The 26,348-nt window shown below is 39.5% G+C and overlaps 1 protein-coding gene across 1 annotated transcript in view; it reads right to left on the bottom strand.

The window, feature by feature from the left end:
* The window catches only part of LOC145241628 (uncharacterized), a 194,199-nt gene that overhangs the window by 7,701 nt on the left and 160,150 nt on the right, over nt 1-26,348 (bottom strand). The window contains exon 4 of the mRNA XM_080104711.1: nt 17,202-17,400. Coding sequence (XP_079960837.1) covers nt 17,202-17,400 — 199 coding nt within the window. The remainder of the gene's footprint in view (nt 1-17,201; nt 17,401-26,348) is intronic.

Here is a 26,348-nt window from a genome sequence, read left to right as displayed (position 1 = left end):
CTCAAAGGGATGCGAACCAGAATTTTGCCAGGGTCACCCATACTGAATTCATATTAAGAACAATGGCTTCTACATTTTGGCCAAGTTTCAGAAAAATCTAATAGATTGATCAAATGCTATGGAGCAAACTGTATCATTTTTGGCCATTTTGACCTCTTTTGAGCCCCTGGGGACTCCGAATCCCAGTGTAAATGGATACGGTGCAGATTCAGATCTTAACATGTGTATATTTGAGTTGACCACCGTGAAAAAGCACTATATAGTCAGATATATCTGTTCTTGTTGAGAAATATGAAAAAAGAGCCTCAAAAAGGGGTGTTTTTAGCACTAAAAGTGCCTGGGGACGTGAACCAGAATTTTGCCAAGGTCATCCATACTGGATTTATATTAACAATAGGCTCCACATTTTGGCCAAGTTTCAGAAAAATCTAATGGTTGGATCAAAATTTATAGGGCAAAATCTTTCATTTTTGGCCATTTTGGGTCATTTTTTACCTCTTGAGCTCCTGGGGGCGTAACGGGAATTTTTGCAAAAATTTTTTTTACTGTGCACATCTCTTTAATGAATACAATTTGTGGCAAAATTTTAGGAAAAACTAATGGATGGTTATCTAGTAATCGTCCGGACTAACGAATGAGTGCACAGATGCCACTGAAAACATAGGTCCTTCTCTGATAAATCAGGGGACCAATATAAATATCTCTTACTATACAATATTTCCCTGGCAAGAAATTCTCTCTTACTTGCAGGTCTCCAAATGTCTTCAGAGAAAAGAAAATACTTTTGGACCATTTTTATAAATATCTCTGCAATTCGGTACAACATGACGACTTGACATCTTTGATGATTAAAAAAGAAAATAGTCATTTATGTACTTCCGGTTGAGTCTTGAGATTATCTACGTCTGGCTGTTTTTTCAGACATTATTTTGTGACATCAGTAGGTCACATGACTTTAGTGCGAAGGCTTTAACTTCCAACAGTTGTAACCGAACCCTCTATTTAATCCAAGAAGATAGATTATATTTATCTTGCTTTTAATTTTCATCCAGATCGAGGTATAAATTAATGCATACCCTTTTATAATACCATGTAAGTATTTATCTGTTCTCCTCCTCCTCATGATGATGGCAAGTTTTGGATGATTTTTAGAAATTGACTTCAAAACTAACCTATCTCTGACACGAGTCTTTACTTATTCCTCCTTTTCTCTAATCCATTCTTATCACTTCCTCCCATGTTTTCCTTGGTGTTACCCTGTGAACTGATTTTGCTAGCTCAATTATTTTAACCTAGGAACTCACTCATTCTTTCACACATAGCTATTATAATATTTTTTTAAAACAAGTTTTGTTAAAATATTTTTTGACTATTAATAAGAGTATGAAACTAATGATTTCAATGATCGTTTTTATAACCACAGTTATGATAACTAACCAATCAGAAGCTTCAAAAGTAATTACATAAAATGTCGAATTTTGGATTCAATCAGTTCGCCGTCAACCTCTGTCTCAAAACGACTCACAATCGTGACTGCATTGATTCTTCGCCGATTTGATTTACTGCCACCATCTTTATTAAACCTAATGTCTCAACACTTAACAAGTTTAAAAAGTAGAAAAGACTGATTTTCCCAAACGATACCCGTTCGCCTTGCTAGCATTTATAAGTTTAGAAAATGTACAAGTTCCGAGGAGATATTATCATTCTTCATTTTTCAAAGCTGAACAAAACCTAACGATAATTTGAGACAAGCTTTTTACTTTTGACCTTTATTTGCTGGCAGATTCCGTTTTCTTGACTTCTAACAAAACATTTTTGTTTTGCTTTTCTTTTTTGTTTTTGCAAGACAAATCTCAACAACAAACTTGTATTAGCGGCAACATTCCATTGGTAAATTGGTTTGGGCCAATGCCAAAAATTCAGGTGTCTCCCACCTCGTTTTACAGAGCAGAAAATAAAAACAGGCTGTTTTGCAAAACATGTGAATATGCTCACCAAGTTATGTACATTAACGAATATACATTTATCTTTCCGTGTGTGTGTGTGTATCACTTTTTTGTCATTTTACTTCCGCATAAAGTCTGAGAAATCAAAGGGCACTACACTAAATAGTCAAAGAGTCAAGGAGGATAGAAAAACTGAGGAGAGAAAGCATTAAACAGGCCTACACTGAATGAGTGCAAAGATGACTGGGACCTCGGAGAGGCTTATTGCTACTCAAATTCCAGTGAAAACCAATAACCACTACCAGCAAGAAATTAATGGTAAACAGTTGTTGCAATAACACAAATTAATTTGCAAATGACATCGAAAGAGGTGGAGAGTACTGAAAATCTGAGGAGACTTGTCATTCAAACTTCAGGGAACATCAGAATTTGTTCTCAAAGAGAAATGATTGGGAAAATACAACGAATAACAATAATGAAAACAGTTGAAATATTAAGGAAAACCCTTGAATGCGGAAACTAACACACATGAGCAACAAGTGTGGACCAGACAAAGTGCTGCAGAAGCAAAACATGAAACGCCACATGGAACCAAGAACACTGAAGCCGCATATCTATAATAACTCTCATAAACTGTCGCAAAACTCATTGTCATTCCTAAAACTAATTTTAAAACATGTTGATCAACTTTTTTGTTCTAGTTACTGCATATCTTGATTAACAATCCTATTTTAGCTCTCTTTTGTGTTCCTCTGTGAACAACTTTCTATACCTTTGTTATGTTGATAAACTTATTTCTTTTTATTAAATTAATTTGGAAATTTTATTGAGATTAGTAATTTGTATAATTTATTTTATTATTTGTGGACTATTATCATCATCTTCTAGTTGTTATTTAATGACATTTCGGCCAATTACTCCTCTGGCCTTCATCAGGTGGTTAACCGCGATGGAATAGGAATGTCAAATCTCCCGACTGCATCCACAGCAATTACTGCCTTTTATAGTTTTTGTCCCACCTTGGTTTGGTCAACTAATTCTTTAACCAGCTTTGGGTGGGATTGAAACCGCTACCTTCAGACAATTGGAAAAACAAATATAAAAAAATGTGGATTTATAAGACCAAAAAAATCCAACCTTGATTGCCCCTTTGGGGCCTGTGGCCCAGTGGATAGAGATGCAGAATATCTACGATTCCAGGTGAGCATTGTTTGAAGGTAGCGGTTTCAATCCCACCCAAAGCCGGTCAGAGGATTAGTTGACTAAACCGAGGTGAGACGACAACAACTATGGAAGGCAGTAATTGCTGTGGATGCAGTCGAGAGATTCAACTTTCCTATCCCGTTGCAGTTAACCACCTGATGAAGGCAAGAGAAATAATTGCCCGAAACGTCATTAAACAACAACAACATGAGAACAATAGTTCACAAATAATTAAATAAATTATAAATTAACATGTTAGCAATTTAAGTTCCTATTAAAGGGTTTGGAAATCTTTTCTTTGCTGGCTCTAGCTGGAAAAATGGTGGACGAAGTCAAGAAATGTGAGATCAAATTACTTCATGCTCGGCATTGGTTTCAAGTCCTAGGTGGTCGAAGTGGAGAAAGGGTTAAAAAAGTTTCTCCTTTCTTCCTTTTGTATTTTCAAATGCATTCTGAGAAGTTATTTTATTCTCAAGTTATTTTCTGACTGCAAGATTTATTTGGAATCCTGAAGAGACATGAAAATGTTGATAGATTTACATAGACTCCTTATAGTGTTCATATAATTTTATTCATAAGCTCTATACACATATTGAGCGATTTTGAAAAAATATTGGTTTCTAGTTTATGCTAAAAATATACTTGCACTTTACATATATATGCGTCATCTGCATACAGTACTGTTTCGTTATATCACAACTTATCAGTGCTGCTAGACTAGTACCTTTCCGTAGCTAAGGATTGAACCTAGAACCATCGCACTGATAGTCAGCAATTCTACCCATCGACCCACAGGACGGCACCTGCAAATGACCTCAACAAATGTCTATTTCAAACAAACATTTGTCCACCACTTTTATAGTGCTCAAGCCTTGTCTTTATTTACCAACAAAGAGGAACCTCGCATTTTACAACCAATTAAGTAGCAGCTGAGATTATTTACGACAGTGCTCTAGCCAAAGAGGGGGGGGGGGCTTAAAATATATGTAAGACTCTGCATACACACACACATATATCATCGTCATCGGGCTCCTTCAGTCTTTGACAGAATATGGATATCCACGAAGGAGTGCCTGCACGTGAAATTTTTGTGGCAGGAGGTGCGCAATCTCCAACCACACCTCTTCTGAGTCGACATTGTTAAATACAAGTGGCAAGAGAAGTGTATGTACAAGACGACTGGAAACAAATGCCGAGATAAGCGGAGAGCACACACAACACCTAGCATTCCAAAATGGTCACCCATCTGGTAATAACCAGGCTTAATGTTGCTTGACTTCGATGATCTGATGAGAACCGGTGTGTCAATGCGATTATGCCATATATATATATCTATAGATAGATAGATAGATATAACTATCTCATTTATTCACATAAATTTAATATACAAAAGTATAGATTTATGCGTAAACTTTAAGTATTTACTTCAAAAGTGCTCAATACGTAGGTAGAGCTAGTTAGTAATTTATAAAATATATATGGCGATTAAGCTACACTGAATATTCTGCGTTTCATCCATTGGCCAACTAGAAATCCTCAACATATATAAAAACAAGAAGCAACCACAAAATTCGCGCATAAGCCTGACGAATCCTATAGTTGGATGAAACACAGAATATTTAGTGTAGGTTAATCGCCATATATATTTGATAGATATATAGATGTTTGTGTAAATTTACCAATTACAAATTTAAAACTAAATAAATGAATAAATAAAACTAAATTAATATAAAATAAATATATTAATAAACATTAATAACAAAAATTATAAAAATCACTACTGACCCTGAAAGTCAATATATAAAAAAATGGCTCAATAAATAAGTCGGTGAACCAAAAAACATTGGTTTCTGTGATGGCCGTCTTTGCTACAACATTAACATTTAAATAAAACAGCAACTTTGGACGTTTCCCTTCAGAAAACGGAAAGATTGTTTGTTTCATGAGAAAGCAAATGTTTCTCCCAAAACATCCAAATACATATTTCTTTTTTCTTTGCATTTTATTTCAATGCAAGTTCTTAGAAATTAAGGGACCCCCTTCCTGGTGCTAACACTTGATCTCTATATGCGATGCATAGATATTTAAACAATCAATAGCTTAACAGAACTTTAATCTTTTATGCCAATAATTATTATGCCAACACCACGTTCAACTAAGGATGCGCTTAAGAAAAAGATGGATAAATAATGACCTCGCCAGAGATAGGTTCACTTGGAAATCAATTTCTAAATGCCATCCAACACATACCAGAATGTATATGACATTAAAATGATTAATATTAATATCAAATTTGTTTTTATTTCTGTTTTCAGCTAATGTAACCGTCAACCGTATACGGCATAATCACGTTGACACACCAGTTCCCGCTGGATCTAAGCAAAGTTGAACCTGGTCAGTACTAAATAGGTGACCATTTGGGACTTTCAAGTGCTGTATGTGCTCTCCGCTTATCTCGGCATTGTTTCCAGTCATCCTGGTCTTCTCCTTGCCACTCAAACAGTGTCGATTCGGGAGAGGTGTGGTTTGAGTCCAGTGGCAAGGAGAAGACCAGGATGACTAGAAACAATGCCTCACAATTACACACGCAGCTGCTCCTAAGGGGTATCCTTTGTCTTTCAAGACTGAACAGAAGCAGGGGGAACCTTCGACCTTCTTCTGGTGCCTCTTTTCATACATGAACATTCTTAAGTTATATGTCAATATATATATGTATATAGGAGCTGCTAGAAAGGACTTGTCCTGCCTTGATAGAGTTCAAAATAGACTTCATAGCCTCGTAGGAGATGTCCTTTTCTCTTCCTTGCAACCTCTATCTTACAGAAGAGATGTTGCGAGTCTGTCTCTGATGTATCGTTATTTTCATGGAAAGTGTTCGACTGAGCTTTAATCTATGGTCTCCCCTCGCCAAACTTTCACAAGAAACACTCGTCTAGCTGTAAACACTATCAATAATTCCCCCCACTCTTTATCTGTGCCTAAACCTAAATGTAGATTCCACGAACAAAGCTTTTTTATTAGAACTGCACGCCTGTGAAATTGTCTTCCGTTTTCCTGCTTTCCGGCTGACTACAATATGGTTGTCTTCAAGTCTAACGTAAATAAGTTCTTGATGAGCCGTTCTATATAAGTTAAATTTAGCAAATTTTCATTACTAATGATTATTATATTGTCCACTGTCTACTGTACACTCTTTAACCCTTATCCTTGAGTGGCCTCTTGGCCTTCATAATGTGTTGATGCCTATGAAAAAAAAAAAAAAAAAGAAAAAAAAGTCCAATGTGAACAAGTTCTAATTGAATCGTCCCCCTAAGTAATCCAAGTTACAAAATTCCCACTGTTTACTATGCTAAAATCACAATGACTAATGTATACCTATTAACCCTTATCCTCGAGTGGCCTCTGGGCCTTGATAAGCGGTGACACCCATGTAAAAAAAAAAAAAGAAAAACATGTCCACAGTATGAGAGTGAAATTTTGCTAGTGGGAGTTGTGGACATGCATTGCACGGAGAGAAATGATGAGAACAGTATGATGGATGTGAAATCAGAGTCTTAAAGATATGCTTAGATATGATGACTGCAAAACTTCTAAAGAAGTTTCATTTCCTTGGTGACATCGTTAGACAGAGAAGGTGCTAGTGTTATAGCAAGAATTAGGAATGGATGAAATAAGTTCAAATAATTTTTGCCATTATTAATCAGATGAGCGTTACTACTGTCAGCCAAGGGAAGAGTCTATCAGTATGAGGCACATATAGGCAGTGTGGTGATGCATGGAAGTGAAACCTGGCCAATAAGGGTTGAGGATATGTGTTGCATGGAGAAAAATGATATGATGGATCTGTAATCAGAGTCAAAAACAGATTCAGATCTGATGGCCTTGGAGGAAGATTAAAATTGGACAGTATAGGGATATGTGTGCAGAAGAGTAGACTTTGATGGTATGGTCACATTGAAAAAAAAAATAGATGAGAGTTTTTATTAGAGGTAAAACAGTTGAGGTAGCAGGATCAGTTCACAGGGTAATACGAAAAACAAAGGAGGAAGTGATGAAAATAGACTTGAGAGAAAGAAGAATAAACAAAGATCTGGCCAGAGATGGGTCAGTTTAGAAGTCAATTTGTTGAAGCTGTCCAACACATGCCAGCATGTAAAATGGATATTATGATGATAATGATTTGCTAAAGTAAAGCAAATGCTTCATGTTAAGTAGTTCTTCAAAGTAGGGTATTAAAACAAGTTGCAGGGATGACAGAGTTATCCCTCTTTTTAAGGTTATCTATCTTTTGGAGCGAAGTTAGTTTTTGGGACAAAGTTGTTCCTTTTCGAAAAAAAATAGTTAAGGAACCCCCTTTTCAATATAAAGGAGCCCCCAAATCTAGTGAGATAATGCAGGTTTGAGATTGAGACCTTGATGGAAATTTTTTAATTCTTTCCTACTGCAAGAACTTAGACACCAAGGTCAGATAGTGGGCTGGAGAAGTCAGTGCCCCTAAGGAGGGAGCACTCTGACCTGCAAAAAAGTGTTGAAGGGGGGGGGGAGAGAGAGAGAGAGAAAGAACCGTCAACATTCCCCGGTAAAGGCGCCTCAGGCGATTAGCAATAAATTCCTTAACGAGAGAAGGCAAAGCCTAGAACTGGACTGATCAAATATCCCACCCCAATTAACATGGACCAGATCATTACAGGAAGAGTCTAATCTGTTGATTTTGGGGCCGAGAACAAAAGTCCCGAGCTGAACATATTTCTCCTATTTGCTCTCTGGTCACTGGATTAAACAGACTTACTGTATTTGAGCTTGGTTCCTACAAATAAACACTAGGGGGGGGGATCTACATTAAGTTTTGCTTGTGTGCTTCGGCAGCAACTTTCTTGCCTTGTTATTACAAATATGTGCATTCAATTAATTCATTTTTAGTTCTTTCCTACTGCAAGAACTTACACACCAAGGTCAGAAAGTGGGATGGAGAAGTCAATGCCCCTGAGGAGGGGGCACTTTGACCTGCAAAAATGTGCCTGGGCAACCCCGTCGGCATTCCCCTTACCAGTGAGAGAGAGAGAGAGAGAGAGAGAGAGAGCCCTGAAACAGTATGTATTCTTTTCTATTTACCTGACTATGTGGAGGCTGAAATGAAACACTCCACAAGTGAAAACAGCGGATGAAACATGGTTATATTCAAGTCTACAAAGTAAGCAGTTTTCTTCCAAACAACAGTATCTTCTGTTGTCTGTTCATATCAGAATTTCTGCTAGTGTTTCGGTAGCAAATTTCATTCTATAATTATACTAGCCTGGGTACCCGACGTTGCCCGGGTGTTTGGAGGTGTGTGTTGAGCAAAAAAGGTGGTAGTATGCAGGCAGGCTCGAACCTGTACTGCGAAGGTGGAAAAAAAAAAAAACAAACAAAAAAAACGCCAAACCCGAAGTGATGAATCTTTAAATTAAGGCTAGTCAATCGAAAAGAGGGGATGACTTTGGAAAATATTGGCGAAAAAAGCGACCCCTACCTGTAGAAAAGTGCCCAGTTGAGGGTGAAGGAATTAATATTTTTAGCTAATTTTTTTATATTTGTCGTCCAAAGGGTCCAGCTTCAAAACGATACTGATCTCGTGAACATCCATTACCTCTGTCAAAAGTTTTAGGCAGACATACAAGCATAAATTGGGACAAAAATTGTCTCAATCTACAAAGATTTCTCCTTAGCTAACTGAGGACAGAAAAGATTATGAGAACAGATATTACACTTTGCTCCTCACCAAAAAGCGAAGTGCCTAACCAGAGTTACTTTAGTCATTTGTTGCAATTCTTTTGTTTTTAAAACTCTGCCAGAAATTCAAATGACAAAACTTGTCTTCACTTGTGTTAATATACTTTTATGCGATAACTTTCTAGAAGCTCAACCACCATTTGTTTTTCAAGTTATTTAGCACCCCACTCCCCCGCATTTTCTTCACACACTTCTTCAAGGTCAGCATTTGCTCATACCTCATTCCCTGATTAGCTGCCAAATAATCAAAGACATTTTTAACTATGATGAAGAAAAGAGACAAAAAAAGAAAGAAACAAAATATTTGGAATAAGTAAAGTAGAATCTGTCATGGAATTAAACAGAAACTAAGGTGTGGTAGATATAAAAGAGAAGGGGAAGGAGAGAGAGAGAGAAGGGGAAAAAAGAGAAAAGGTAGAAAGAGAGAGAGAGAGAGAAAAGGAGAGAAGGGGAAAGAGAGGAAAAAGGGGAAAGAGAGAAAAAAAGGGGAAAGAGAGAAAAAAAGGGAAAGAGAGAAAAAAAGGGAAAGAGAGAAAAGAAGGGGAAAGAGAGAAAAAAAGGAAAGAGAGAAAAAAAGGCGAAAGAGAGAAAAAAGGCGAAAGAGAGAAAAAAAGGCGAAAGAGAGAAAAAAGGCGAAAGAGAGAAAAAAAGGCGAAAGAGAGAAAAAAGGCGAAAGAGAGAAAAAAGGCGAAAGAGAGAAAAAAGGCGAAAGAGAGAAAGAGAGAAAAGGCGAAAGAGAGAGAGAGAGAAAAGGCGAAAGAGAGAAAGAGAGAAAGAGCGAAAGAGAGAGAGAGAAAAGGCGAAAGAGAGAGAGAGAGAAAAGGCGAAAGAGAGAGAGAGAGAAAAGGCGAAAGAGAGAGAGAGAGAAAAGGCGAAAGAGAGAGAGAGAGAAAAGGCGAAAGAGAGAGAGAGAAAAGGCGAAAGAGAGAGAGAGAGAGAAAAGGCGAAAGAGAGGAGAGAGAGAAAAGGCGAAAGAGAGAGAGAGAGAGAAAAGGCGAAAGAGAGAGAGAGAGAAAAGGCGAAAGAGAGAGAGAGAGAGAGAAAAGGCGAAAGAGAGAGAGAGAGAGAAAAGGCGAAAGAGAGAGAGAGAGAGAAAAGGCGAAAGAGAGAGAGAGAGAGAAAAGGCGAAAGAGAGAGAGAGAGAGAAAAGGCGAAAGAGAGAGAGAGAGAGAAAAGGCGAAAGAGAGAGAGAGAGAGAAAAGGCGAAAGAGAGAGAGAGAGAGAAAAGGCGAAAGAGAGAGAGAGAGAGAAAAGGCGAAAGAGAGAGAGAGAGAGAAAAGGCGAAAGAGAGAGAGAGAGAGAAAAGGCGAAAGAGAGAGAGAGAGAGAAAAGGCGAAAGAGAGAGAGAGAGAGAGAGAAAGGCGAAAGAGAGAGAGAGAGAAAAGGCGAAAGAGAGAGAGAGAGAGAAAAGGCGAAAGAGAGAGAGAGAGAGAAAAGGCGAAAAGAGAGAGAGAGAGAGAAAAGGCGAAAGAGAGAGAGAGAGAGAGAAAGGCGAAAGAGAGAGAGAGAGAGAGAGAAAAGGCGAAAGAGAGAGAGAGAGAGAGAAAAGGCGAAAGAGAGAGAGAGAGAGAGAGAAAAGGCGAAAGAGAGAGAAAAGGCGAAAGAGAGAGAGAGAGAGAAAAGGCGAGAGAGAGAGAGAGAAAAGGCGAGAGAGAGAGAGAAAAGGCGAGAGAGAGAGAGAAAAGGCGAGAGAGAGAGAGAAAAGGCGAAAGAGAGAGAGAGAAAAGGCGAAAGAGAGAGAGAGAAAAGGCGAAAGAAGGAGAGAGAAAGCGAAAGAGAGAGAGAGAAAAGGCGAAAGAGAGAGAGAGAAAAGGCGAAAGAGAGAGAGAGAAAAGGCGAAAGAGAGAGAGCGAGAGGGATGGGAAAGGAGCGAGGGATGGGAAAGGAGCGAGAGGGATGGGAAAGGAGCGAGAGGGATGGGAAAGGAGCGAGAGGGATGGGAAAGGAGCGAGAGGGATGGGAAAGGAGCGAGAGGAGGAAAGGAGGGAAAAGGAGGCGAGAGGGATGGGAAAGGAGCGAGAGGGATGGGAAAGGAGCGAGAGGGATGGGGAAAGGAGCGAGAGGGATGGGGAGGGTGCGGAGATGGGGAGGGTGCGGGAGATGGGGAAGGAGCGGGAAGATGGGGAAGGAGCGGGAGATGGGGAAGGAGCGGGAGATGGGGAAGGAGCGGGAGATGGGAAGGAGCGGGAGATGGGGAAGGAGCGGGAGATGGGGAAGGAGCGGGAGATGGGGAAGGAGCGGGAGATGGGGAAGGAGCGGGAGATGGGGAAGGGAGCGGGAGATGGGGAAGGAGCGGGAGATGGGGAAGGAGCGGGAGATGGGGAAGGAGCGGGAGATGGGGAAGGAGCGGGAGATGGGGAAGGAGCGGGAGATGGGGAAGGAGCGGGAGATGGGGAAGGAGCGGGAGATGGGGAAGGAGCGGGAGATGGGGAAGGAGCGGGAGATGGGGAAGGAGCGGGAGATGGGGAAGGAGCGGGAGATGGGGAAGGAGCGGGAGATGGGGAAGGAGCGGGAGATGGGGAAGGAGCGGGAGATGGGGAAGGAGCGGGAGATGGGGAAGGAGCGGGAGATGGGGAAGGAGCGGGAGATGGGGAAGGAGCGGGAGATGGGGAAGGAGCGGGAGATGGGGAAGGAGCGGGAGATGGGGAAGGAGCGGGAAGATGGGGAAGGAGCGAGAGATGCGGAAGGAGCGAGAGATGCGGAAGGAGCGAGAGAAGCGGAAGGAGCGAGAGATGCGGAAGGAGCGAGAGAAGGGAAGGAGCGAGAGATGCGGAAGGAGCGAGAGATGCGGAAGGAGCGAGAGAGCGAAGGAGCGAGAGATGCGGAAGGAGCGAGAGAAGCGGAAGGAGCGAGAGAAGCGGAAGGAGCGAGAGAAGCGGAAGGAGCGAGAGAAGCGGAAGGAGCGAGAGAAGCGGAAGGAGCGAGAGAAGCGGAAGGAGCGAGAGAGCGAAGGAGCGAGAGAAGCGGAAGGAGCGAGAGAAGCGGAAGGAGCGAGAGAAGCGGAAGGAGCGAGAGAAGCGGAAGGAGCGAGAGAAGCGGAAGGAGCGAGAGAAGCGGAAGGAGAGAGAGAAGCGGAAGGAGAGAGAGAAGCGGAAGGAGAGAGAGAAGCGGAAGGAGAGAGAGAAGCGGAAGGAGAGAGAGAAGCGGAAGGAAAAGAATGTAACGGGATCCCAGGCAGTGCCAGGTATCCTGTTCCAGCTAGATGAAGATGGGAGGGGATGAGGTATGGTTAGGGGGTGCATGCTGACACTTGGTCAAGGAAAAACATGTTTATGAGATTTCTGTCCACCAGAGAGAAATAGTATCTTTTTCAATGAAAAGAAAATATAAAAATTCTGATAATAGGATTCGTTGGAACAAGAGATTGTTTTTAGTTGGATTTGGTAACAATGGAATTTTAACAACTAATTGAGTGAGACAGGAACAATGACTTGGGTTCAAAAGGCTGCTTTGGTGTTGGGAGATGTTGTCATTTGGATCCACCTGTTGTATTTAACTACCAGGCCACCAAGCCAGTGAATAAGTTAGTTTGGACAGATAAATAAATAAATTGAACCTAGAGAGAGATATGGTCATGAAAAAGGAAGAAGAGGGTCACAAGAAAAGAGAAAATGAAAAGAATAAAATAAGGATAGAAAAGGAGTTCACGAGAAGAAAAAGAATAAGATAATGGGATAGAAAAAAAAAAAAAGAGAAGTAATCTTCAATATGACAGAGGGGGGGGAAGAGGCCAGTTGTTATAAAAACGATTGGCTTTTTAGAGTTAGAGTTAGAGTCCTTTTACTGGCTGGCATCGAGGCGTCCACATCGTTCTCACTCTGCCTGGGGGGGGGGTTCCTCATAAGAGCAAAGTTGAAAAGCTCTTGTTCTAGCTGGGAAATTAACTAGACGAACTTAAGGTATACAACCTGCATCATGAAGCTCGGATCAAAGAACTCCGACTTTAAACAAGTGTAAAATGATTTATGAATAAATATTTTGTTTGGTTTTTACAAAAATGAACCAGAGTTTTTCTTTGTTTCTCGATTGCCGGCCTGAATGAAGATGCAGTTTATTTCAGGTATGCCCTGACGCCAGATGATGAAAGAGATAGACTGGATCCAGCACGAAGACAGAGTGACGGCTGAAATCGACAATATTCACACGGACTTAGGGTCATGCACATTTCGCGTGCCTGAGCAGCAGAGAGAATTTTCCAGTGACCGGTGAAAGTCTGATCACCCTTGAGGAATCCCACCACTAGACAAGTAAGAATTAAGCCCTGCTGGGTTGTATCCATGGTTCTGCGAGCCGGGAGCGATGAACACGGCCAGAAGTACGAAGAGAGTGGAGTAGAGAGAAGGAGAAGAAAAGAGAGAGAAGAGAAGGAGAAGAGAGAGAAGAGAGAGAGAGAGAGAGAGAGGGGAGAAGAGAGAAGGAGAGAGAGAGAGGGGAGAAGAGAGAAGGAGAGAGAGAGAGGGGAGAAGAGAGAAGGAGAGAGAGAGAGGGAGAAGAGAGAAGGAGAGAGAGAGGGGAGAAGAGAGAAGGAGAGAGAGAGGGGAGAAGAGAGAAGGAGAGAGAGAGAGAGGGGAGAAGAGAGAAGGAGAGAGAGGGGAGAAGAGAGAAGGAGAGAGAGAGAGAAGGGAGAAGAGAGAAGGAGAGAGAGAGGAAAAGAGAGAAGGAGAGAGAGGGAGAGGAGAGAGAGAGAGAGGGGAGAAGAGAGAAGGAGAGTGAGGGGGAGAAGAGAGAAGGAGAGTGAGGGTGAGAAGAGAGAAGGAGAGAGAGGATGAGAAGAGAGAAGGGAGAGAGAAGGGTGAGAAGAGAGAAGGAGAGAGAGGGTGAGAAGAGAGAAGGGAGAGAGAGGGGTGAGAAGAGAGAAGGGAGAGAGAGGGGTGAGAAGGGAGAAGGAGAGAGAGGGGAGAAGAGAGAAGGAGAGAGAGGGGTGAGAGAGAGAAGGAGAGAGAGGGGTGAGAAGAGAGAAGGGAGAGAGAGGGGTGAGAAGAGAGAAGGGAGAGAGAGGGGTGAAGAGAGAAGGGAGAGAGAGGGGTGAGAAGAGAGAGGGAGAGAGAGGGGTGAGAAGAGAGAGGGGGTGAGGGGTGAGAAGAGAGAAGGGAGAGAGAGGGGTAAGAAGAGAGAAGGGAGAGAAGAGAGAAGGGAGAGAGAGGGGTGAGAAGAGAGAAGGGAGAGAGAGGGGTGAGAAGAGAGAGGGGAGAGAGAGGGGTGAGAAGAGGGAGGGGAGAAGAGAGAAGGAGAGAGAGAGGGGAGAAGAGAGAAGGAGAGAGAGAGGGGAGAAGAGAGAAGGAGAGAGAGAGGGGAGAAGAGAGAAGGAGAGAGAGAGGGGAGAAGAGAGAAGGAGAGAGAGAGGGGAGAAGAGAGAAGGAGAGAGAGAGGGGAGAAGAGAGAAGGAGAGAGAGAGGGGAGAAGAGAGAAGGAGAGAGAGAGGGGAGAAGAGAGAAGGAGAGAGAGAGGGGAGAAGAGAGAAGGAGAGAGAGAGGGGAGGAGAGAGAAGGAGAGAGAGAGGGGAGAAGAGAGAAGGAGAGAGAGAGGGGAGAAGAGAGAAGGAGAGAGAGAGGGGAGAAGAGAGAAGGAGAGAGAGAGGGGAGAAGAGAGAAGGAGAGAGAGAGGGGAGAAGAGAGAAGGAGAGAGAGAGGGGAGAAGAGAGAAGGAGAGAGAGAGGGGAGAAGAGAGAAGGAGAGAGAGAGGGGAGAAGAGAGAAGGAGAGAGAGAGAGAGGGGAGAAGAGAGAAGGAGAGAGAGAGAGGGGAGAAGAGAGAAGGAGAGAGAGAGAGAGGGGAGAAGAGAGAAGGAGAGAGAGAGAGGGGGAGAAGAGAGAAGGAGAGAGAGAGAGGGGAGAAGAGAGAAGGAGAGAGAGAGAGGGGGAGAAGAGAGAAGGAGAGAGAGAGAGGGGAGAAGAGAGAAGGAGAGAGAGAGAGGGGAGAAGAGAAAAGGAGAGAGAGAGAGGGGAGAAGAGGAAAAGGAGAGAGAGAGAGGGGAGAAGAGAAAAGGAGAGAGAGAGAGGGGAGAAGAGAGAAGGAGAGAGAGAGAGGGAGAAGAGAGAAGGAGAGAGAGAGAGGGGAGAAGAGAGAAGGAGAGAGAGAGAGGGGAGAAGAGAGAAGGAGAGAAGAGAGAAGGAGAGAGAGAGAGGGGAGAAGAGAGAAGGAGAGAGAGAGAGGGGAGAAGAGAGAAGGAGAGAGAGAGAGGGGAGAAGAGAGAAGGAGAGAGAGAGAGAGGGGAGAAGAGAGAAGGAGAGAGAGAGAGAGAGGGGAGAGGAGAAGAGAGAAGGAGAGAGAGAGAGGGGAGAAGAGAGGGAGAGAGAGAGGGGAGAAGAGAGGAGAGAGAGAGAGGGGAGAAAAGAGAAGGAGAGAGAGAGAGAGGGGAGAAAAGAGAAGGAGAGAGAGAGAGAGGGGAGAAAAGAGAAGGAGAGAGAGAGAGAGGGGAGAAAAGAGAAGGAGAGAGAGAGAGAGGGGAGAAAAGAGAAGGAGAGAGAGAGAGAGGGGAGAAAAGAGAAGGAGAGAGAGAGAGGGGAGAAGAGAGAAGGAGAGAGAGAGAGGGGAGAAGAGAAGGAGAGAGAGAATGAGAGAGGGAGAAGAGAGAAGGAGAGAGAGAGAGAGGGGAGAAGAGAGAAGGGAGAGAGAGGGGTGAGAAGAGAGAAGGGAGAGAGAGGGGTGAGAAGAGAGAAGGGAGAGAGAGGGGTGAGAAGAGAGAAGGGAGAGAGAGGGAGGGGTGAGCAGAGGGAGGGGTGTGAGCGGAGAGAAGGAGAGAGAGAGGGGAGAAGAGAGAAGGAGAGGGGAGAAGGAGGGGGGAGAAGAGAGAAGGAGGGGGGAGAGAAGAGAGAAGGAGGGGGGAGAGAAGAGAGAAGGAGGGGGGAGAAGAAGAGAAAAAAAAAGAGGAGGTAAGAAAGAAAAACGAATGATTGTCAAAATATATGTCAAAAGAAAGAATACAAAAAAATGATACCAGAATTATTCAAATGATATTTCATATAAAAAATAGGAAATATTTGATGAAAATAATAAAAATAGAAAATATCAACGATGAAACGAAAGACGATATCTTTTATTACTAATTCGTTATCACGAACTCTCCATCAATTACGCATTAACAAGAGACTTAAAATCTCATTTAGCAAAATACGGGCAAACGAGAATGCAACATAAAATTGGTAATATCACCTAGTGTAAAATATTAGATGTACTTGCGCAAGACTTTGTCCATATGACTGCTTTGGGAGCAAACAGCTGATTCTAACCATGAGTAATGCGCCATGAGACATTCTAAACTCTTTCAGATGAGTAATCCAACGGTGAACGAAAAGGGGGGGAAGGGGAAATAGACAGAAAAGGGGGAAGAGAGATAGACAGAAAAGGGGGAAGAGAGACAGACAGAAAAGGGAGAGAGACAGAAAAGGGAGAGAGAGAGAGATAGAGACAGAGAGAGAGAGAGAGAGAGAGAGAGAGAGAGAAAAGGATTCTATTAATTATAATTTGGAAATAATTGTTCCCGTGTTTACCATCACATCAGGTGATATTTGGACTTTATGATGAACGCCTTGGAAAAGTCACTTCTGATTAATGTGTGATATAGCGTGGATGGCTATATGCAAAATGACGTCATCGCTAAATAAAAATGATTATAAAAAGTAGAAAGAAGACGACCACGTGAGAGGTGTATATAACGTTCAAGATCATGTTCGAGGCAAGGATAACGTTCGAAATCATGTGGGTGATGTCACCGTTGTAACAATAAGGAAATAAATCTTGTTGTTACAAAGAAAAAGCGAGTTAAAAAATTTTTTCTACTTTGTGACTGAGGCTACAACGTGTTGTGTAAAAGTGTACAATGTTTACCAATTTTAAATATTGTGTTACTAGCAGGACCTGTGGAAATTCTACAAAATGAGAAATATAGTATATCAACAAATATGTTTTGATAAAGCTAATATTTTTCTGAATAGCGCAAAAATGAGTTTTTTTTTTATAGAAAAGCCAATAACATGCAGCAAATACGAGTTTAATAACATTTCTATAAAAATAGCGTCCATTATATTTAAAATATAGAACTGAGATAAATCACTAAGTACTAATAAATATTCAGAAAGTAATATTGTGCTACATAGTTCAATACAAATAAAATCACATTGTAAGAGACGATCTTTAATTTACTCCTTCAGTCCAGCACATCTTAGTAGACATGCCCCCCTTTTGCCCCAGTTTCTTTCGAATGTTATATTCTTCACAAATTCTAACCGGTACTTTAAAAGAGGGTAAAAATCGCTAACAGAAAAATTGTTTTATCAACTGACCTTATATTTATCATTCTGTTGAAGAAGTTGTCCATGACGCTCCCAATTTACTTGTGCCACACCCTCAAAAGAAGTCTTAAACTTGGCCACCTTGCCTTCGTCTGCAAACTGCTTCCGTGGTTTAATGATGAATTCTGGCTTCTTGGTTGGATCAAATTCTTCCATTACAGGATTCACTACGACTGGATCAGCACTTGGCCTGCAAGAAAAAAAAAAAAAAAAAAAAAAAGAAAAAATTAAGACTAATTAATCCAAACATATATTACTTAATTGGAATTCATTATTGAGAGGAGTATTATTTATTAATTTGTTTTTTTGCAGACTATTATCCTCATCCTTTTTAGTTGTTTCACAACATTTCGGCCAACTATTCGTCTGGCCTTCGTCAGGTGGTAACCGCTACGGAATAGGAACTCCGAATCTCCTAACTGCATTCTCAGCAATTACAAATTACTGCCATCTATAGTTGTTGTCATCTCACCACGTTTTTGGCCGGCTGGCTTTGGGTAGGATTGAAACCGCTATCTTCAGACAATTCTCACTAAGAAATATGAAGATAATAGCCTGCAATAATACTCATCCCAATGAATTCCAATTAAGTAAAATATATATACCATGTCGTACGGACTTGACCATGGAAAATCAGATAAATAAACGTGGATTTATAAGACATAAAAAATCCAACTTTGATCGCCCTTCAGGGCCCGTAGTGCAGTGGATAGAGACGTTGAATCTCTATGGTTCCAGGTGAGAATTGTCTGAAGGTAGTGGTTTCAACCCTACCCAAAGCCGGCCAGAGGCTTACTTGGTCAAAAACGTGGTGAGACAAACAACTACGGAAGCCAGTAATTGCTGAGAATGCAGTTAGGAGATTCAGAGTTCCTATCCCGTCGCAGTTACCACTTGACGAAAGCCAGAGGAATAGTTGGCCGAAATGTCATGAAACGACAACTAAGATAGGGATAATAGTCCGCAATAAATAAATAATCCGAACATGTTGGAAAAATCTTTCCATATAATTCTTTAAAGAAAAAAAAGAAACAGATTTAATTGACTGATTTTAGTTTTTATAATGCTCATATCATTACAAAATTCCAACTTAAAGTTCCAGAGTATCTATTTTTGTTACTATCGAGTTAAAACTTTGTAACAACTAAAAATTGGTTAGAATACACAAACTGAAAGGAAAAGGTTATTTATTTTAATTAGAAAACGTAATATTTTCTCTCGTATAAATAGGACACTGGGTACAAGTGACATATTTTAGAAATCAAGATTTGAAACATTCGTGATAAAATTTACACATTATAGTAAGGAGCAAAGCAGTTCACACAAAGAGTTGCATTACACTTTTGGCAATAAGTTAGTGGTTCCTAATTGCAAGACTTATTTATACAACTTTATACATCATCGAACAACTAGAATTTTAGCAAATTTCGCAAGAATTCTGAAGAGGGTTCCAACAATTCTCAGGAAGAAGTTGATGAATACGAATGAATTTGATCCTTTTTTTCAGAGTAATTTTGTAGTAAACAGTACTTATATATCTATCTATATATAAATACTGTTTAATATTTATGTAATAATATTTTAAGCCTCCCTCTTTGTGTAGAGCACTGTCGCAAATAATCTCACCCGCTACTTAATTGGCTGAAAAATGTGAGGCTCGCTGTTTATTTGTAAATAAGAGGTTTGAGCACTATAAAAGTGGTGGACGAATGTTTGTTTAAAATAGACATTTGGTGAGGTTATTTGCAGGCACTGCTCCCGTGGGTCGATGGGTAGAATTGCCGACTGTCAACGCGATGGTTCTAGGTTCAATCCTCGGCTTGGGAGAGGTGCTAGTCTAGTGGAACCGAGTTGTGATACAACGAAACAGTAGTGTATGTTGATGACTACAAATATATATATATATATATATATATATATATATATATATATATATATATTAGAGATTTTAAAACTAAATTATTTGGTGTCCTATTTATAGGACAGTGAAACTTAATGGGTTAATTACAAAATTCCATTCAGAATCCCGAGTTTGACAAAGATTCCCAAATTTGGACAAGATGTGTCACAGAACACAGATGGGCATATGGCAGCTACATGCAAATGACCAAGCCGGGTGAGAGATCATGTCACAGCAAGGAAAAACGAAAAAAAGATTATAAAAAAGAATGTGTGGGCAAGCCGAAAATCATGTCAGTGATTCAAGTGAGCGGTATTCAAGAGATATTTGAGAGACCAGGAATCACATAAGAGAGACGTGGGTGACGTCACAGCTGAGGCGAGAAGTCACACATAGCCATAGAAGGAGGAATAAAGGCCTTTTGTTAAAACTTGAATTAACGAGTTGAAATTCCCTTTCCTTTTTTATGTTCCTAGGCGGAGTCTACAATGTGTTGGGTCTCTACACATTAATGACTACATTACGGATGCATATACAGCATAATTCATGTTGACATACTGGTTCCTATTGGATCACCAACATTAAGCAATGTTGAGCCTGGTCAGTACTAAAATGGATGACCATTTGGGAATTCCAAGTGCTGTATCTGCTCTCCGCTTATCTCTGCATTGTTTCCAGTCGTCTAGCACTTCTCGTTGCCACTGGACCCAAGCAGTGTGGATTCAAATATTCAAAATAGATTAGTTATTAAGTTTAGGAGTGAATCCTGTACATACAAATATACAGTTTATATATTTGCAGTTATTGGAAAGAAGCTACTGGAATAGGAAGCTGTATTAGAATTAGGTATCAAAACAGTGAATTATGAAGATCACTAGACCAACAAGTCAAACGAACTGGAACAAAGGAAGCAAGGAATAGATCAGACAATTCTGAAGAACACATGCCAAAATATTTATAGAAAAGACTTATACTTACCTAACTTTATATATAGAGAGATATGTATTAACAAATATTTTAAAGTTTGTCATATATATATATAACAAATTGGCATACTCAGATCAAAATTAAGCAACACTGAGCCTGATTAGTACCAGGTGGGTGACCATTTATAAATACTAGGCACTGTATGCATTCAGGTAAGTGGATGTATATAATACCTCAGGAAGATTAATAAAATTACAAAATTCAAGGTCACCCTTCAGCAAGATTAACACCTGTTAGCTTCCCTCTGATATTCTAGCAGGTTACCATAGAAATGGTAGATAAATTTAGGGTTAGGGTTAGCTGTTATGAAGCCAATAAATTCAAGAAAGGAAAACTCTGTTGAAAATATCGGATAAAGAGAACCCGTTGCCTCTGTATGACAATCTTCTAAAGATGTCACAAACAAAACACTCACTTCCAATAAGTTAGGAGTTAGCACGGAAGTAGCAAGTCTCAGAAAACTGACAAAAAAATACTCATGTCATCGGGCCTACCGAGAGATAGCAAAATATAACTTTTATATATTTACAAGATGTAAATCTCTCAGCAAAAACAAATATTTGTCAAAAGAGTATTCCATTTTCCAGGCAAATTCCAGATAATCCTTAATTCTATTTTTAAGCAAATCCTTAATATTTTTAGTGAAAAAAGTTTGAGTTGTGGTTAAATGACGATGATCTAAAAATAAAAATAAAATATTGTACACTCCTTGCTCTTTATTTTTTTTAATAGCTATTAACACAAATGGTCAAGAATGATGCATGAAAAGGTCACAGAGTTGACGCGGCCTAAAGTGTTTAATTGTACTTAAAAAAAATAAATACATAAATAACAAGGACATTTGTATTGCTTAATGAAAACAGACTTTATAACTTTAAACGCTTTACATGCATATTTTGTTTTGAATTTAAAAGATTTTTTGCAAGGTATATACATGTGAAGTTTTGAATTAGCAATATTTTTTTTACTAAAAAATTAATATTTTTTTATTAAATATTTCATTCAATTTTGATAGATTCTTTTTAAAAACATATTCTAAAAGAATAACCAAAATAATCGAATTTCTGAAAAAAGAACCTGCCCGCGACTACCGACGGTTCAGCCACTGGAACCTGCCCGCGACTACTGATGGTTCAGCCACTGGAACCTGCCCGCGACTACCAATATTGTACACTATCCGAAGTAGGCGTCTATGCTGGGTTTCTCAACTTTTCTTGAATTTTATAACCAATATCATCATCGTATCAGGCAGATTGCCCAGACAAAATTCATTCTTTCCCTCCAAAGGTCTATCTTTCATGGCCTTAGGAAGATCTTCAAGTTGTAAGCCTGTGTCTTCTATCAAGAATTTTGTATATGTCGTGACAGGTCATCTTACGTTAGCAGTTCCGTGTTTAAGATCCACACAATACCACGTCACTGACAACTTCATCTTTTCTTCTGTAGCACTACTGATGCAATTCTCTATCTATATAAAAGCCAAGTACGTCCAAGGATGGAATACTGTTGCCATATCTGGGCAGGAGCTGCTAAAAACAGCCTATCCTGCCTTGACAGAGTACAAAATAGACTTCGTGGCTTAGTGGGGGATGCCCTTTTCTCTACCCTACAACCTCTCTCCCACAGAAGAGACGTTGCGAGCCTATCCTTGTTTTATCGTTATTTCCATTGGCAGGTGCTCGTTTGAACTCCAATCTCTGGTCCCCCCTCGCCAATCTTTCACGAAAAACACCCGTCTAGCCGAATCCACTGTGAAAAATTTCTCCCACTCTTTATCTGTGCCTAGATCAAAACGTGGATTCCATGAACAAAGCTTCTTTCTTAGAACTGCACGCCTGTGGAACTCTGTTCCGTCTGCCTGCTTCCCACCGGACTACAACTTGGATGTGTTCAAGTCCAATGTTAACAAATTCCTAATGAACCACCCCCTTAAGTAAACACTTCATCAAATCTCCACACTAACGTAATGTACTTGCAATAACCCTTATCCCTGAGTGGCTCCCGGGCCTTGATAAGTGGTGATCACTGTGTAAAAAAAAAAAAAAAAAAAAAAAAAAAGCAATGTCCAGCATATTGTGTTCTTTCTCTTATTACTGAAGAGATCCTGGACAGCCGACCATACAGAGAGTTGGGTGTGTTTTCCAGTTTAAGTCTAACACTGCTCGGAGCATTCTAGCATAAGTTTCATCTAACTTACTTCCAAGTTTTTCACTGAGTTCATGCTGGTGAACCATAAAGCAGCAGCGTCTCCACTACGGCTCTAAAAAAGTTTTTCTTGATCTGTTTGGAGAGGGCAGATTTCCATATAACTTTCAACCGATTTCAGATAACAATAATAATTCAAAGTGTAGTATCTGTTCTGATACTACCTGTTTATCATTTTCAATCCTCGATCAGTGAAGGAGAAATCGTTTAGACCGAGACAATTTTTATTTTTTCCCCAATCCTTCTTGGAGAGCAGATTCTCCATATAAAACTGACCTTGTGTCTAACTCCATCTCAGGAGAGCAGCAAGTAAATAGGATCTTATTTTTTTTATTGACGTTTCAGCCCAATGTGCAGATCCACTTATTCATGAGGGGATCCTATTTAGGGAGTTGGGTAGAGAGATGTCTGTTCACATTACACTTGAATTTCTGTATATCAGTACAGCCAGGGAAGCAGGGGCCCAGGAGGGAATTCCAAAGTGTAGTAGTCCGTGGGAAAAAGCTATTGAAGTAGAAGGCTTTACAGCATCTAAGCATCTCCAGTGTAAGGGTGGGATTTTGCTGCTCGTTGCAGATATTTATGTTGAAGGGGTACTAGTGCTCAGAGTTCGTTAGAACACTTGCCCTTGGAATACTCGTAAAACAGGCACAAGGATGCCACATTTCGGTGATGGAACAGAGGTTAGAGTTCAGTAGATAGTTCAGGACCTATTAGGTTGGCGACTTATGACGCAGGAACTAAATCACTCCCCTCCAATATGAGATTCTAGTTAGGCGATGACATACGAACAGCATGAAAAACTTAACAGAAAGAAATAAAGTATTGTTAGAATTTAGAGTGGGGAATCAGTTTCATGTATTTAACGTAAAATGATCCTCATTTATGGGCCATTCCAAATTTTTAAGGCTTGTTCATTAAATTTTTTTACCAGCTACCCTTAGTCTGACTGGAAAGGTTATTCAATCACACAAACATTAAAAAGCCAACCTCTGACACCCACCGAAACGCACAGAATTTATCTCCCATAGCAATTGTATTCTTAGTATTGCCCCCACAAGTGCTCAGCAGAGCTTCAATCTATGGTCCCTCCGCTCGTCAAACTTTCACAAAAAACACTCGTCTGGCCAAAACAGTTATCAATAATTTCCCACACCATTTATCTGTGCCTGAACCTAAACGTAGATTCCATGAACAAAGCTTCTTTCTTAGAACTGCACGCCTGTGGAACTGTTCCGATTGCCTGCTTTCCAGCTAACTACAATCTGATTGTCTTCAAGTCCAATGTAAACAAGTTCTTGATGAACCATTCCCTTAAGTAATCGAATTTACAAAATTCCAACTACTTATATTTATTACTCTATAATCACATTGACTAACATATATCCTCTAACCCTTATCAAGGCTCGGAGGCCACTCCAGGATAAGTGGTGATTCCTGTGTAAAAAAAAAAAAAAAAATTTAAAAAAACTATAAAGTACTTGGTAAAATTCAGTTGTAAGTGACATTGAAGGTTCAATCCTCAGCGAAGAAATTTGTATAGCGGTTATCATCAGTTGTTGATCAATGATGACAAATCTGATAGCTACAATATAGTTTGACTGTTTTGAATAAAATTTTACTTTTAAAAAGGACTAGATCACCTCCACCTTATTATATGATTATTATTTGGAAATTTCAAAATATTTTCATAAATATTTGAACATTCCATGTTATGACTAGGGCTATGACAACAGCATATTCTTTTCCTTGTTTTGATTTTCAGGTATACATCCATTGATATCTTATGTTTTTATGTAGAGTGATGTGATCCTTAGTTGATTAATTGTGTCTGTGTCAGATATATACTCGAGAGTAAAAACAATGATAAGAATATGTTGTTGTCATAACTCTAGTAATGACTTCTGTTGCTGCTTTTCAAACATACAAAAGGTTCTTAATGATATATAGATAGATCAAGTAGTCAGCATTTATGGCTGCTGCTGCTTTCAAATAAATATCCATGTTCATAGCCTTTTCGCATTGTACTATCGAAAACCTACCAACCGTGCTGGCAGCAGCAATTAATGTAAAAGGAAGAGAGTGGGAACGTATAGTTAAAATACATCTTTTTACTCAAAAAATTCCATGTCAGGAATGATGGCGAATTGGGATTGAGCTTCTAATATTGTAAACAAGGAGTTTAACTTTTAATATTTTTATTTACACATTTAAAATAGGGTATTTAGTTTTAGAGAAGTTATCATTTTTACAGTAAAAAAACAAAACAAGACTAAACACATTAAACAATTTAAAAAAAAAGAAAAAAGATTTAAATGTCCAAAGTTATGGATACTGCTGAAACTTTCAAACAACCATGCACCAATATTTATTAAACGTTTGTGATGTTGTAATGGAAACTGCTGTATTAATATTACTCTGCCTAGCCCACAGATAGCAGCAAAAAGGCCATGGTACGTGCAGACAGCAGCAAAAAGACTACAGTATGCACAGACAGAATCAGACTATAGTATATATGAACAGTATTAAATACATTAGATCCAAAGTTTAATTGGAAAACAATGAATATAAAAATAAATTATGTATTTAAATTTTAGAACTCTAGCAAGATATATTAAAACTTGTTTAGATTTTTCTGCCACAAAAAAGGCTGATCAGTATATTTAGTTGTAATGTTGTAATATTCTTTTACCATTAAATAGGATAAACATCTCATTTAATGAAGTCGGAGGCAGGTGGACAAATGTTATTTTGATATGCCTACAAAGGTCAACGAACATAAACGCCATTGTGAATATCACTTTTCCACACAACTTTTTTCTTGTCATGTATTGATTGAGAGAACGTTGTTATAAATAAACTTTTCAAAATAAATAAAAAATGATTCATTGAAAAAAATAAAATAAGATAAATTTAGTAATAAAGGTATTACTGGTAAAAGTGCATTTCAGTTGCGTAAATTGCATTAAACCATTAAAAAAATGTTTTGGAGTAAAATATTATTAGGCCCAAAGACAAAAACCATAAAAGCTTCATTTTTTAGTATTATACTTCATTACTAGATTCAAATGTACGACAGTAACATGTTATGTCAAGCATTGGCAGCCATTTCTTTTTAATTATTAGACTTGTATAAAAGCTATTTTTGGTAAACACACACATTAGATCTAAATACTTAAATAAAATCATAAAAAGTTTCAGTATTATTATAAAAAATAGTTAAAAATCCTATTAAAAATATCAAAATTAAAGTCTAATAATTTATGCAATTGAAATGTATTTTACCAGTATTTCATTCTACGATTTAAGACATCCATAATCCTGTAACGCTTTATTTAGGAAAGATGAACGTTCCTTATGACCATACAAGTGTAATTGATTTATACCAAGGATAACCTTTGCGTTGGGCAAATATAGTGCTTTTAGAAAATCCATTGACTTGATGTGTTGGGCTTGATTAGATTTCGTACTGAAGATCCATTTACTCATGGATCTGTCATTATGCTGCAGTCAGGAAATAGAGGATTGAGAGAGGGCCAGCATTAACTGCTATATAATATAACACTTCTGTCACAACTGCTATACAAGTTATCTCAGATGTAAAGAGAGACAGCACTGCGAAAAAAAATAAATGCTTCTCCAGTTTTCACACTCAATTTATTTAGATATACGACTAAAATCTTTTTGCCTCTCATAATATAAATGACCTTGTGTGTGTGAGCAGAATGGTCTCCACCAAACTGCTCTGTCAATTTTTGGTCTACAGATTTGAACTTGATATATAGGGGATTTGGACTTATGAAACAAATTCAAATAAGTTTTTAGTTTGTAAAAATAGCTGCTCAGGGGTCAAAATTGAAAAAAAAAAAAAAAAGGAAGTTGAAAGCATAAGTCGACTTAAAGTGCTCCTTACGCATGTGCAAATGTATGATGACTTAATGCAGATAGTAGCGAACAATACTGGAAGGCTAAATGTTTTGGTTTCGATTCTAGCTTCTGGCATTTCCAAAGTCTTAAAAAAAAAAAAAAAAAAAAATTGAAAACAC

This window comes from Euprymna scolopes, chromosome 20 (genome assembly GCF_053919585.1).
Source record: "Euprymna scolopes isolate OS-2025 chromosome 20, ASM5391958v1, whole genome shotgun sequence".
NCBI classification, from domain to species: domain Eukaryota; kingdom Metazoa; phylum Mollusca; class Cephalopoda; order Sepiida; family Sepiolidae; genus Euprymna; species Euprymna scolopes.
Note: the sequence above shows the minus strand (reverse complement) of the source record. Positions and strands in the feature narration are given on the sequence as shown.